This window comes from Aquarana catesbeiana, linkage group LG05 (genome assembly GCF_042186555.1).
Source record: "Aquarana catesbeiana isolate 2022-GZ linkage group LG05, ASM4218655v1, whole genome shotgun sequence".
Classification (NCBI taxonomy): domain Eukaryota; kingdom Metazoa; phylum Chordata; class Amphibia; order Anura; family Ranidae; genus Aquarana; species Aquarana catesbeiana.
This window is the reverse complement of record NC_133328.1, coordinates 102346502-102361818: the sequence shown is the minus strand read 5'-3', so window position 1 is coordinate 102361818 and position 15317 is coordinate 102346502. Positions and strand designations below refer to the sequence as shown.

General features: G+C 42.8%; 1 protein-coding gene across 2 annotated transcripts in view; it reads right to left on the bottom strand.

Moving 5' to 3' along the window:
- Positions 1–15317, bottom strand: part of TTC21A (tetratricopeptide repeat domain 21A) — a 118862-nt gene that overhangs the window by 20084 nt on the left and 83461 nt on the right. For both annotated transcript variants that reach the window (XM_073630011.1, XM_073630012.1), the window contains exons 19-23: positions 15152–15290; positions 12154–12257; positions 5501–5689; positions 4862–4972; positions 132–213 (exon numbers count right to left, since the gene is read on the bottom strand). In XM_073630011.1, the coding sequence (XP_073486112.1) occupies positions 132–213; positions 4862–4972; positions 5501–5689; positions 12154–12257; positions 15152–15290 (625 nt within the window). The remainder of the gene's footprint in view (positions 1–131; positions 214–4861; positions 4973–5500; positions 5690–12153; positions 12258–15151; positions 15291–15317) is intronic.

Here is a 15317-nt window from a genome sequence, read left to right as displayed (position 1 = left end):
GTAGGTGGATGGAACACGTGATTTTTTTTGTAGTACGAGTGTCAATGAAATACTGCAAAGGTTGTGATTGTGATACACAAAAAAAGCAAGGACGGGAAACATTGAATTATACCAGTAAAAGATATTCAGACCTGGTGTTTTTTCCAGAACCCGCTGAAAATGTTCTATAGCTTTGTCATACTGCTGTTTCCGGAACATGATGTCTGCCATCATCTAATGGGTAAGAACAGAAGATCAGTTGAATTTGAGGGCTAATAATGATGATGACATTATTTGTATTTCAAACTATAATTCTAATGACTATTAAGCAGTGGTACAGTATTTGCATTCGTGACATGAAAATGTATAATTGCCTGGATGACTGGGTACAATTTAATGGCCTGCCCTTGATACAAAATGACATCACTGTGGATGCTGCATGATTACGTCATCATAAAAACTGCTAGTGGATATCTGGAGACTGCACAAAGGTAACAATGCACAAATATATTATGAATCATTTATATGGTTTATGTTGTAAAGACATGTTGTAGATTAAGTTCCTACAGCTTTTTGAATATATGGGTATTTGAGATATGTTTAAATCTAACCCATCATGTTGCTTGAAACTGCAGCTTCCTGTATTATCAAAACTCTTCCTGTGCAGCCAGAAAGACCATCTGACACCGAAGCCTCAACTTCAGCTCTTTGCCATACCCCACTGACAGCCAAGGTTGATGCTAGACTACTTAGTGCCCTAGGCAAGACCAGCTACTTGCACCCCAGGCAGTATGGGGGTGGGTGAGGCAGTATGAGGGTGGGTGGGTGAGGCAGGCAGTTTGGGGGGTGGATAAGGCAGTATAAGGGGTAGGTGAGGAAGTAGGATGGGTAGGTGAGGCAGTATGGGGGTGGGTGAGGCAGTATGAGGGTTGGGTGAGGCAGTATGAGGCAGTATGGGGGGTGGTGAGGCAGTATGAGGGGTAGGTGAGGTGGGAAGACATTTTTACAGGTACCACCAGCAGGATATTCAGCTCACCTGAGTCCCTCAGCGCCACTGCTCAGCCTGAAACATCTGTGCAGTGATGTCACTCCGTGGCCGGGTATGTCTGATGGAGGAAGTTCCGTCCTTGCCCTTCTCATTCTCTGAAAGTTGGGGCCTGGGGGCGGGGCAAGCATGTGATTGGTTGCTAGCACCACCAATGTCCTAGCAACTAATCATGTGCTTGCTCCCCCCCCAGGCCCTGATTTTCAGAGAAGGAGGAGGGCAAGAAAGGAGGTGAGGGAAGTCTGGGGACCACACCGCCCCTGCCACTCAGCCTTTTCTCTGACAGATCTGAGGCTGAGCGGCGTGGCTCCATGCATTTGGGCAGGGTGCTCGGGGAGGGGGGTCATACCTCCCTGACCCCCCCTTATCTACGTCCCTGTGACAGAGAGTAGGAAAATCAGCGGCTGTGGCTGCGCCCTAGGTCGTAGTGTGCCCTAGGCAGCTGCCTAGTTCTCCTAGCGGTAGTGCCGGCCCTGCTGACAGCCCACAGGACAGAATCAGACAAATACCAATCTTTTCCAGGACAAAGAAAGGAAAAATCAAAGAAGGATAAAACATTTTTCAAGAATGAGAAATAACTAGCCTCTTGCTGACCGTGTTATAGCCGAACGATAGCTACAGTGCGGTCGCACATTTCCGGGAGGCCCTTCCAGAACCCTGCCTCCCCGCGGGCTGTGCATCGGGAGCACTCTGATCACTGTGTCCTTTGGACACATCTCATTACAGATTAGGTTAAAGGGCCAATCACAGCGGCCCTTTACCGTGTGATCAGCTGTGTCCAATCACAGCGGATTACAATGTGAAGAGGATTTGCTGGTTATCGGCAGTCCTCTCCTCACACTGACAACACGTTAAGAGAGGAGAGTCGGTAAGCGGCAATCCACACAGGACACATCTACAATGATAATCAGTGCCCATCAGAGCTGTCTGCCAGTGCCCACTGCTGTGATACGTCAGGCGCACACACGTGCGCAAGCGTGTACCTTGGCTAAAATAATTGTGCACAGGCGAACAAATATTTGCAAAAGCGCCAACGCGCATGTGTGAAAGAATGTGCACACTCATGGGAGCACATCCACAGTTTGAAATGGTGTCAGACGGCCTATTTAAAGGGTGTTGTTACTCCTGCTGGGATGCTGGTATCCTGTCTAATATTCGTTGCTGACTTGGCTTACCACTGACCTGACCTTGGATTTCGTTTATGCTTTTGATCATCGTTTCCTGACTTCGGCTTACTCCTGACCGTGCTTCTATTTCATGCCTGGTACCTCACTGACTGCTCACTGCTGACTCCGGCTATCCTTCTGACTACTCTTCTGTCTCCTGTTTGGCTTTACATTGCCTCCGAGTGCCTCATCCCAGCTCCAGTGGACACAGTGTGCTCCTGTCTTAAGACTGCACGGAGCTCCGGCAAACCACGTACCCTGAACCTGCAAGCTTGGTATAGTACCCCTTAAACCTTGGCCGGTCTACCTGGTATCATCACAGTTGCTGACATGATGTCCTGCCTGAATCACCACATCTACTCCTGCCACAAGCTCTGCAAGCAACATCTACAGGCACTCATGTTCCTCCTGTCCCTTGGCACCATCTGTTCCACTCTCAGTGGGGCCTGGGCTGGAGATACAAGAGAGGCCGACCTCTTCATTTGAGTCTCCTACCAGGTATGTGACACCATTAGTGTTGCCTATCAGTGCCACCTTTCAGTGCCCATCAGTGATGCCTATCAGTGCTCATCAGCCACCTATCAGTGCCCATCATTGCCACTTATCAGTGCCGCACATCAGTGCCCATCAGTGCAGCCTTATCAGTGCCCATTAGTGCTGCCTCATCAGTGCATCCTCCCCAGCACACATCAGTAAACAAGAAAAATTACTAATTTACAAACTTTTATAACAGAAACAAAGAAAAACTTTTTTTTAAGGTTATACAACATTTATGTCATAAAGAAGGGAATGGAGGGGGGGCTAAATTTATTTATTTATTGCCTACTGCAACACTCTCACATGTCTATGGGACATGAGAGTTCTGGGGGGCTGGGGGGCTGGCAAAGCTGAAGATAAGCCACTAATAATGTATTATGTTCAGCTCCATAGATCATGGGCTTCATGGGGGCATGAAAAGATATTTGCTTGGTTTTACAGCTGCTTAGAGACATCGTATTGTACTCACTTTTAACCTTTAATATTTATATACTTATGTTACACTAATGTGACAAAACTGGCAGGTTGCAAATGGCTAATTAAATGTTGAGTAGAAAGGGAGAAGCAGAGGAGGAATTCCTGAGACCAGTGAGAAGTGGAGACCAAAGGGGAGAGAAAAGTTAGTGTATTAAACAAAGAAAAGTGTTATACCTATGACCCCTTTCACACTGGAGGGCTAAAAATGGCACCTGCAAAGCGCCAGAAAAATGCCTCGTCTGCAGTCCCAGTGTGAAAGCCCGAGTGCTTTCACACTGGGGCGCTGCGCTGGCAGGACGTTAAAAAAAGTCCTGCAAGCAGCATCTTTGGGGCGGTGGATGAGCGGTATATACACCACATCAAGCCGCCCCTGCCCACTGAAATGAATGGCATTGCTGCTGAACCTGCAAAGCGCTTTGGCAGCGGCACTTTTAGGGCGCATTTATCCCTTTCCTCGGCCGCTGGCGGGAGTAAAAAGCGACCCGCTAGCAGCGAATAACGTGGCTTAATGTGAAAGGACTCTTAATATAAAGAAGACATTAAAAAAATTTTTGTACCCCAGCTGGCCCCTCTAGCCCTTTAGCACTAAGACATCAGTCTAGCCTACAACTGAATGAAAACATGTGAATCAACCCAAAGTTTCTATTTCTTTTTAACCTCTTGCCGACCAGCCGGCCTCATTATACTGCGGCAAGTCGGCTCTCCTGCGCAAACCGCCTTAAGTGTAAGTCGGTCTGTGCAAGAAGGATAGCAGGCACACTCCCACGCTACAGGTAAGACTGTAGCATGCCCCGCGGGCTCGATGTCCACTGGCGAAACCCACGATCGCTGTGTACAGAGGCAGAACGGGGAACTGGGTAAACAAGGCGATTCCCTGTTCTGCCTAATGACTTGTCAGAGATCCTCTACAGTTAGAACACACTTAACCCCTTGATCGCCCCCCTAGAGTTAACCCCTTCCCTGCCAGTGTAATTTTAACATTGATCAGTGCATTTTTATAGCACTGATCAATGTAATAATGTCACTGGTCCCCAAAAAGTGTCATTTGGGGTCAGATTTGTCCGCCGCAATGTCGCAGACCCGCAAAAAAAATAACGGATAGCCGCCATTACTAGTAAAAACAATTAAAAAAAAGTTCCTAACTCTATCCCGTAGTTTGTAGATGCGATAACTTTTGCACAAACCAATCAATATATGCCTATTGTGATTTTTCTTTACCAAAAATATGCAGAAGAATATAAATCGGCCTAAACTGATGAATACATTTGTTTTTTTATATATATATTTTTGTATATATATTATAGCAGAAAGTTAAAAAAAATGTGTTTTTTTCAAAATGTACGCTCTTTTTTTGTTTATAGCGCAAAAAATAAAAACTATGTCAATTTTGACTGGGTACAGTGTCACATGACCGCGCAATTGTCAGTTAAAGCGACGCAGTGCCGTATCGCCAAAAATGGCCTGGTCATTAAGGGGGCAAATCCTTCCAGGGCTGAAGTGGTTAATTCTAATGCCTTTCTTTGTGTTATGTGTATATATATATATATATATATATATATATATATATATATTACAGTATGGGTAATACAAATACACTAAATAAATATATGTATTTTCAGTATACAGAACATGAAAGACAAGCCAACATTCAGTTTACCATGGTAGCTTCATCTTTATATCTTGGGTCTTGAAGTAGGACATTGCACTGCATTTCACAGCCATCCAAGTCGTCCATTGTAAGGAACAGATGTGACAACTGTAGCATTACCTGTTAAATTAAACGGGATCAGTTGTTTTCTGAAACACTTCCAAATACTTTTATTGAACATGGACATTCACCGGTGACTGAACATTGGCCAACCTGATACTACCCACTCCTCGATTATTCTGTCTTTTCTACAGATCCATTAATTTTTAATACACCATGTAATGCTTTTGCAATAAAGTTGTATTAAGCATATAAGTACAATTATACAATAGGTACAGATATCCAAGTATGTCATATCACATGAAGCATAATACAACATAGGTATTTGCTCCAATGTCAAACAAAAAGTATAAAACAAGTAAATATGATATACCTACCTATCTATTTACTAATGCTAAGGATTAAAAATAGTTCATGTTGATTGAAAGAGTTTAGTTTAACTTTAGGTACACTGTAGCTTCACTTCATATGGTAACCTCAGAAAGTTTACAGTCTATTGCATGAATTTGGAGGACATGAAACTATACAGTGTGTATGTATATGAAATATATATTTAGATTCTCTGGGTGGATGATGTGAATTACTTACTTTATTGTCCGCATCGTAGTATGATATTGCATCTTTGTAGTATTTCAGTGCATTTGTGTAATCCTTCTCCCCTAAGTAATATTCAGCAAGTTGTACACAGATTTTGGAAGCCATTTGTAACTGTTTTGTGATCATATCTGGCTGTTCAAAAGGAACTCGCTTCAATACCCTCATCTGAATATCCATTGCCTGAAATGAAATCCAGTGACAGATTCAGGGAGAAGAATCATTTTAGCAAAGTTAATACAAGAGTTACTTACAGTTGTGTTCAAAATAGCAGTGTTTTTAAAAAAGTGGATAAAGCTCAAAATCCTTATAATAGCTTTTTTTTCCCCATACACACAAATGCATTGGGGACACTGCACAGTCTATTGCAAATCAAAATATGAAGAAAAATATTTCAAATTTGTTAGTTAGTTATTACTTTACAGAAAGTGAAGAAAAGGAATATTAGGCTTTTCCAAAAAAATAGCAGTATCTGCATTTTTCTTTACAAACTGTAAAACTACTGTATAACTGAAAACATGCTTGAAGATTTAGCTTTCCTGTAAATCACTGAACTAAATTTATGTAACCACTGTTTCTGAGAACTGCTTAAAGAGGAAGTAAACGTCCTCTGCTGACATGTACCTACAGGCAGTGGCGTTGGGAGGGGGGGTCTGACGGGGGCTAGAGCCCCGAGTGTGCCCCCAAAAATCCCTGGGTCTCGATATTCCTAAATGCATTATTAGCCCCGAGCCGTTTACACAGGCAACAGGGAACGATCTCCCGCTTATCCAGTACGGCCAAGTGACGTACAAAAAGTCCCGCCTCCGGGAACCGGCTCCTATGATGGATGTCACACTGGTCCAATGCCGGGACCGCGGGACGTGTGACGTCCATCATAGGCGCTGCCGGGTCCTGGAGGAGGAGGGAATGACTCTGCGGCCGCCCTAGGCACTGGGAGATCCCCGCTCGCTCTGTGTAAATGGGCGGCCGGCTCTTCTATCCTGGCTCTGGCTGCCTGGTGCATGCAGGGCTGTCTGAGTGGTGGTGAATATCGGGATGAGTGTACTCGCACACTACAGGTAAGACTGAGCAGCAACAATCTGGACTCAAATTTCTAAAGTGTGCAGGGATATGAAAATTCTGTTTCAGTGATTGAATGCCGGTTAATAAATAAGAGCTGAAATTTGTAATAGACATGTAAAGAAAAGCCTGAACTATATAATTATACTGATATAACCATTTTAAACACTTACTGCCTGTGACAAGTTATAAATGGATGTGTCAGGAGATTAGAGGTCACCCGAAGTCTGATGTGCCATCAGGTAAGTCGGTGTATGTGTCAGATAGGTCAGTGTATGTGTCAGATAGGTCAGTGACAGTGTATGTCAGGTAGGTCAGTGTATGTGTCAGATAGGTCAGTGACAGTGTATGTCAGTTAGGTCAGTGTATGTGTCAGATAGGTCAGTGTATGTGTCAGGTAGGTCAGTGTAGGTGTCAGATAGGTCAGTGTACGTGTCAGGTAGGTCAGTGTATGTGTCAGATAGGTCAGTGTATGTGTCAGGTAGGTCAGTGTATGTGTCATGTAGGTCAGTGTATGTGTCAGATAGGTCAGTGACAGTGTATGTCAGGTAGGTCAGTGTATGTGTCAGATAGGTCAGTGACAGTGTATGTCAGGTAGGTCAGTGTATGTGTCAGATAGGTCAGTGTATGTGTCAGGTAGGTCAGTGTAGGTGTCAGATAGGTCAGTGTAGGTGTCAGATAGGTCAGTGTACGTGTCAGGTAGGTCAGTGTATGTGTCAGATAGGTCAGTGTATGTGTCAGGTAGGTCAGTGTATGTGTCAGGTAGGTCAGTGTATGTGTCATGTAGGTCAGTGTATGTGTCAGATAGGTCAGTGACAGTGTATGTCAGATAGGTCAGTGTATGTGTCAGATAGATCAGTGTATGTGTCAGGTAGGTCAGTGTTGGTGTCAGGTAGGTCAGTGTTGGTGTCAGATAGGTCAGTGTACGTGTCAGATAGGTCAGTGTACGTGTCAGGTAGGTCAGTGTATGTGTCAGGTAGGTCAGTGTATGTGTCATGTAGGTCAGTGTATGTGTCAGGTAGGTCAGTGTATGTGTCAGGTAGGTCAGTGTATGTGTCAGGTAGGTCAGTGACAGTGTATGTCAGGTAGGTCAGTGTATGTGTCAGATAGGTCAGTGACAGTGTATGTCAGGTAGGTCAGTGTATGTGTCAGATAGGTCAGTGTATGCGTCAGGTAGATCAGTGTAGGTGTCAGATAGGTCAGTGTATGTGTCATGTAGGTCAGTGTATGTGTCAGATAGGTCAGTGACAGTGTATGTCAGATAGGTCAGTGTATGTGTCAGATAGATCAGTGTATGTGTCAGGTAGGTCAGTGTAGGTGTCAGATAGGTCAGTGTACGTGTCAGGTAGGTCAGTGTATGTGTCAGGTAGGTCAGTGTATGTGTCAGGTAGGTCAGTGTATGTGTCAGGTAGGTCAGTGTATGTGTCAGGTAGGTCAGTGTATGTGTCAGGTAGGTCAGTGACAGTGTATGTCAGGTAGGTCAGTGTATGTCAGGTAGGTCAGTGTATGTGTCAGATAGGTCAGTGACAGTGTATGTCAGGTAGGTCAGTGTATGTGTCAGATAGGTCAGTGTATGTGTCAGGTAGGTCAGTGTAGGTGTCAGGTAGGTCAGTGTAGGTGTCAGATAGGTCAGTGTATGTGTCATGTAGGTCAGTGTATGTGTCAGATAGGTCAGTGACAGTGTATGTCAGATAGGTCAGTGTATGTGTCAGATAGATCAGTGTATGTGTCAGGTAGGTCAGTGTAGGTGTCAGATAGGTCAGTGTACGTGTCAGGTAGGTCAGTGTATGTGTCAGGTAGGTCAGTGTATATGTCAGATAGGTCAGTGACAGTGTATGTCAGGTAGGTCAGTGTATGTGTCAGATAGGTCAGTGACAGTGTATGTCAGGTAGGTCAGTGTATGTGTCAGATAGGTCAGTGACAGTGTATGTCAGGTAGGTCAGTGTATGTGTCATGTAGGTCAGTGTATGTGTCAGGTAGGTCAGTGTATGTGTCAGGTAGGTCAGTGTATGTGTCAGGTAGGTCAGTGACAGTGTATGTCAGGTAGGTCAGTGTGTGTGTCAGATAGGTCAGTGACAGTGTATGTCAGATAGGTCAGTGTATGTGTCAGATAGATCAGTGTATGTGTCAGGTAGGTCAGTGTAGGTGTCAGATAGGTCAGTGTACGTGTCAGGTAGGTCAGTGTATGTGTCAGGTAGGTCAGTGTATGTGTCATGTAGGTCAGTGTATGTGTCAGGTAGGTCAGTGTATGTGTCAGGTAGGTCAGTGTGTCAGGTAGTTCAGTGTATGTTTCAGGTAGGTCAAGCAAGTCAGCGTATCACCCTCACCACCTGCCGCCTCCCCCGGCTTTACCTCCGGGTTGAAGCCCCTGGTCTTTTTCCCACCTAGCAACACCCCTGCCTATAGGTAAGCCTATAATAAGGCTTACCTATAGGTAGTGAAAATATCTCCTAAACGTGTACAGTTTAAGAGATATTTACATTGCATGCAGCCAGTGACAGCTCTGAAGGAATGGCCACGGATGCCGTTCCTCCCGAGCCCTGTGACATGCATGCGCAGGAGTGAAGTCATCGCAGCTCCAGCCAATCACAGCCCTGGAGCCCCCAAACCCAGAAAAAAACCCCGGGGAAGATTTTGGCTGTGTCTGCTTGCTTGCTTACTGGTATGTTTGGGGTCATTGTCTTGTTGAAACACCCATTCCAAGAGCATTTCCTCTTCGGCATAAGGCAACATGACCTCTTCAAGTATTTTGATGTATTCAAACTGATCCAAGATCCCTGGTGTGCGATAAATAGGCCCAACACCATAGTATGAGAAACATACCCATATCATGATGCTCGTGCCACCATTCTTCACTGTGTACTGTGGCTTGAATTCAGTGTTTGGGGGTTGTCTGACAAACTGTCTGCAGCCCCTAGACCCAAAAAGAACAATCTTGCTTTCATCAGTCCACAAAATGTTGCGCCATTTTTCTTTAGGCCAGTCAATGCGTTTTTTGGCTAATTGTAAGCTCTTCAGCACATGTCATTATTTCAACAATGGGAGTTTGTGGGGGCTTTTTGCCGATAGCTTGGCTTCACATAGGCATCTTCTAATCATTACAGTACTCACAGGTAACTTTAGACCTTCTTTGATCACCCTGAAGCTGATCAATGGTTGAGTCTTACCATTTTGGCTATTCTTCGATCCATTCAAATGGTAGTTTTCCGTTTTCTTTGACGTCTTTCTGGTTTTAGTTGCCATTTTAGCTGAGCAGCCTATCAGTTTCCGCACTTCTTTATTTCCCCTCTCCAATCATCTTTTTAATCAAAGTACGCAGTTCTTCTGAACAATGTCTGGAATGACCCATTTTACTCAGCGAGAACTGCACTATACCCAGCTTGTACAAAATGTGCTACCTTCGTCCTTAACCGCTTCCCGACCGCCCCCCGCAGTTATACTGGATGGCCTCCTCCCCTAGTCAGTCCCATCCCCCCACAGTTAGAACACACCTAGGGAACACAGTTAACCCCTTGATCGCCCCCTAGTGTTAACCCCTTCCCTGCCAGTGACATTTATACAGTAATCAGAGCATTTTTATAGCACTGAACGCTGTATAGATGTCAATGGTCCCAAAAATGTGTCAAAAGTGTCCAATTTGTCCGCCACAATATCGCAGTTCCGATAAAAATCACTGATCGTCGCCATTACTAGTAAAAAAAATAAATAATAAAAATGCCATAAATCTATCCCCTATTTTGTAGACGCTATAACTTTTGCGCAAACCAATCAATATACGCCTATTGCGATTTTTTTTTTACCAAAAATATGTAGAAGAATACATATCGTCCTAAACTGAGGAAAAAATTTGTTTTTGTTTTTTTTAATTTGGCATATTTATTATAGCAAAAAGTAAAAGATATTGTGTTTTTTTTTTCAAAATTGTCACTCTTCTTTTATTTAAAGCACAAAAAATAAAAATCACAGAGCTGATCAAATACCACCAAAAGAAAGCTCTATTTGTGGGGAAAAAAAAAGGACGTAAATTTTGTTTGGGTACAGCATCACACGACCACGCAATTGTCAGTTAAAGCGACACAGTACCGTATCACCAAAAATGGCCTGGTCAGGAAGGGGATAAAGTCTTCTGGGGTTGAAGTGGTTAAATAAGGGCCACCTGTTTGACACCTGATTTTTCACAGACTGATTGACCTCACTAATTGAGGAATGTTGAAAATGTTGAAATGTTGGACTGCTATTATTTTAAACAACTGTACATTTTTGTGAAGTTGTCTTTTAACTGTTGCCCCAGCACCCTGGGTGGCAGATACCAATCTAAATACTTACCTTCAGCCTTCTTTTGAGTCCTTCATTGTGTGGTGCCGAGCACCCTTTGCAAAAGGTAACTCCCAGCCTCATCCAGCTCCTACTTAATAGACATGTGCACTGACAAAAAATTTGTTTGTTTTCCTTTTCGTTTAATTCGTTTTTTTGCTTTTTTTGGAAATTCGAAAATTCGGATTTTCAAATTTTCTAATTTCCGAATTTTGAATTTCCGAATTTCCAAACTTCGAATTTCCAAATTCCGAATTTCTGAATTTTCGGAAATGCAAAAATTCGAAAAACCGAAAAAAAGAAAGAAAATCAGTAAAATTCAAAATAATAACTAACTATTAAATTTTAGGTATTGGAATTTCCTTTCAAATTTGGCTGTTAGTGAACATAACACGTACGAATTTATAATTTATTAATTCATTCTGTTCCATATGTTTACATGAGGCATTCATTATTTTGGATAATTCGTAACTTCGGATAAATTCACTAACAGCAAAATTTGAAAGGAAATTCCAATACCTATAATTTAATATTTATTATTAGTTAGTTATTATTTTAGATTTTCGGGTTTTCGAATTTTCAGATTTTCATTCTTTTAAATTTTCAGATTTTCATTCTTATTCTTGGATTTTCAAATTTCCAAATTTTAGAATTCTTAAATTAATGAAATTTCAAATATTCGAATTTCCAAAACTTCCGAATTTCGAATTTCCGAAATCCGAATTTCGAATTTCCGAAATTCGTAATTTCGAAAATTGAAAAATTCGGAAATTCAGGAATTAACGAATTTGTCAAAATTTGTTAAAAAACGAATTCGGAACTAAATGAATTGCACATGTCTACTACTTAAAGCCTGCACAGCTCAGCCCATTTATTTCTATGGGTAAAGCCCATTTATTCCTATGGGTAAAGCCACAGTGCTCTGGATGGTTGGGGTCCACCATAAATAGAAGCAGCCAAAGGGATTAATGAGCCAAGCAGTGTGCAGTAGAAGTTGGAAGCATATGGAACTTTTTTTTTTGTAAAAGCTGTTGGTGTCACGTAGGGCTACACAGTGAAGAATTTGGGAGCAGGTAGGTGTTTTGATAGGTGGCTGCCACTTAGGAGTGAGGGGAACACTAAAATAACAATTTCACTAAACGTAATGTTAGTTTTCTTGACAAGTATATTATGGAAACAAAACCACATACAATATAAAGAGATTAAGGTGTAAAATCTTCACATATGGACTTTTTTCCACATAGGCTGCAGAACGTTGGCGGCTATCTTACCTTGTTTAAAGTGTCAACCATTTCTTCTGTTTTATAGTTTTTGTATGTACATCCAAGTAAAATGAGATACTTCACATCATTAAACAGTGATGGCAAATCAGAAACTGAAAAGAAAATGGAATGCAGTGTGTTAGAATTTGTCCTGCTGATATTATAGAATATTACTCCACATAACCTACATATTCAGTTCCAGGAAAGTTACTAAATACGTCCTTGCTGGTTCAGCACAATTATTGGTTTAGAGCTTAGTTCTTGGCAAATATAAAAACACCATTTAAAGCAGCTGTGTATTCTTTTAAAAATAATTAAATATATTTTTTTACACACAGCTAGCTACATCTGATTTGATTTCAGCTTTCTGTCATCCTGTGCATAGCAGCACTTTTCCTGGGAAAAGGAGAGGCAGCGCTAACAGCCAAGGAGGAGGGAGCATACTGAGCTGAGTTGATGACTTATCAGTGTACTGATGTTCTTTTATTGTCAACAGGCTGTTAAAGTACAACTGAATGAAAGAATGTACAAACCTCATAAAAGGTAATGAAAAACTTTCTTTACCATTCTCGACTGAGCCAAATCCTCAAACATTTGTGTCTCAAATGCTTCCCCTCTCAGACACTGCAGCTCACAATGGGAAGGTTTCAGCAGCAGAGACAGTGCTGCCAATGCAGAAAGCATTGACAACCTACAGTCCTGGTGCCCAACATGCATGATGTGGACCACATGTGGCCTGTCAGCCCAATGCGTGTGGCCTGTGGGATGTTGGGCACCATGTAGAAAGCAGAGTGTAAACAGGGTGCCTGGCGCTGGAATGCTCTCTGTGTTCCAGCACCGGCTCTGAGAGCGAGACTGTACTGTGGGCAGAGTTATCTCCTGGGAAGCGGAAGAGCAACACGGGGGTGTGTAATCGGTACGTCATTAAGGGGGGGATTGGGGGTTAACTTTCATTGCCACTGACCACCAATTCAGGAGATGGGGTTAAATTTACCTGCCATAACCACCAATGTGGGGGGTGGGGGTGTTATTCTTCACTTCCTTCACTGCCACTGACCACCAATTCGGGGGGAGCTTAAATCTCACTGCCACTAGCCACCAATTCAGAGAGGGGGGAGCTGCCTGTTTTAAATTTTACTGGCAGTGACCATCTAAGTTATTAGCTAGCACTGACACTAGTGCTGGGTGATATTATTACCCTCACTGACACCAATGCTGGGGGTATTATTGTGTACACTGACACCAATGTTGGGGGTTATTCTTGCTTCCACTGACACCAATGTTGGGGGGTATTCTTGCTTCCACTGACACCAATGTTGGGGGGTATTCTTGCTTCCACTGACACCAATGTTGGGGGGTATTCTTGCTTCCACTGACATCAATGTTGGGGGGTATTCTTGCTTCCACTGACACCAATGTTGGGGGGTATTCTTGCTTCCACTGACATCAATGTTGGGGGGTATTCTTGCTTCCACTGACACCAATATTGCGGGTTATTCTTGCTTCCACTGACACCAATGTTGGGGGGTATTCTTGCTTCCACTGACACCAATGCTGGGGGGGTATTTTTGCATTCACTGACACCAATGCTGGGGGGGTATTTTTGCATTCACTGACACCAATGCTGGGGGGTATTTTTGCACTCACTGACACCAATGCTGGGGGATATTTTTGCATTCACTGACACCAATGCTGGGGGCTATCATTGCATCCACTGACATCAGTGCTGGGGGCTATTATTGCATTCACTGACAACAGTGATGGGGTCTTTTATTGCATTCACTGACAACAATACTAGGGGTTATTATTGCATTCACTGATACCAGTGCCAGGGGTTGTTACTATTGCGTCCCCTGGTACCAATGCTGGGGGTTATTATTATGTCCATTGACACCAATACTGGGGGTTATTACTGAGTCCACTGAGACCAATACTGGGGTTATTGTACTCCAAATTCTTCAGTGTGCATTGTGAAATGCAGCAAAAAATGAGTCAGGACCAACATTTTTGGGCGCTGAGATGCTGCTATTGTGTGGCGCTCTGCAGGTGTCAGGGGCTGCCCTTGAGGTCCTCTATAATTTTCCAGTTGACCACCACTGACCTACAGGCTTGTGAATCAGCAGTGACAATGCTGCCAGCTATACCCCCTTTACATTTTTCAATCCCACTGTAGTGAAAGCAGTCACAGTCTACGTGAAAGTAGCAACTCTGAATTCAGGAGCAGTGCATAATTAATGCCACACCATCACAGATAGCTGAATTAGGTGGACTTCCCTGGCAGGCTCAACAGGTATTTGTTGAATTTTTCCGGGGGACAAACAAAAACTGTAAGTACAGTTATATAAAGTGGTATTAAATCCAAAAAATCCAAAAAATCCAAAATTAATAATTTGCAACAATTTTTAAATGTGATGGCTGCATTAGTTTTATTTTTTTAGGGAATTTTTTCCTTTATTTTCACCTAGTGGTCTGGCCAGTAACACACTTCCTGTCTTGGGGTATCTCCACTGGACAAGCAACAGAGGCACCTTTGGACAGCAGCATAGTCAGCTTGGGTAGAGTCTATGGCGTCCCCATCTTGACTGCCGTCCGGGTGCTCGTCTCTCTTGGGTAAGCAAACCAGTGACTCTTTTCCCCTTACTACAATCCATTGCATGTTATTATAATAGTGTTTTTGTTTTGTTGTAAATGATACTATATATAATATCCCTGAAGTAGCTGCCTCCGCCGCGAAACATGTAGAGGATATACAGTACATCAAAGAGTTCATGTGTCCTCAGCATTTGTCTGAGGTTACCAGGTGATTAGCTAGACTTGTCTGTATAGTTTAATGTTTGATGATGTTATCATGAATTGCTGTTTTATGAGAACTGTGGATTTGTGTCCTTTTAACATTTTTGTATAAATTTAATTTGCATATTTTAACTCACTTGTTCAATATTTGGGTATCAAAATTCAAATATGTTCATAGATATAGACAGTTCCTTCATATAAAAGGTAAACATACCAGGCTCGTGATTCAGAGCATGTTTCAGAAGCTTTTCTGCATTTTCATATTTCTTCAGTTTAAGAAAAAGTTCGGCAAGATCACAGCACAGAAATTCTTCTGCACTCATCTTCAGAGCTGCTTCATAGTAATTTACTGCCTAGGAATAAGATAAAGGTGAGACGGC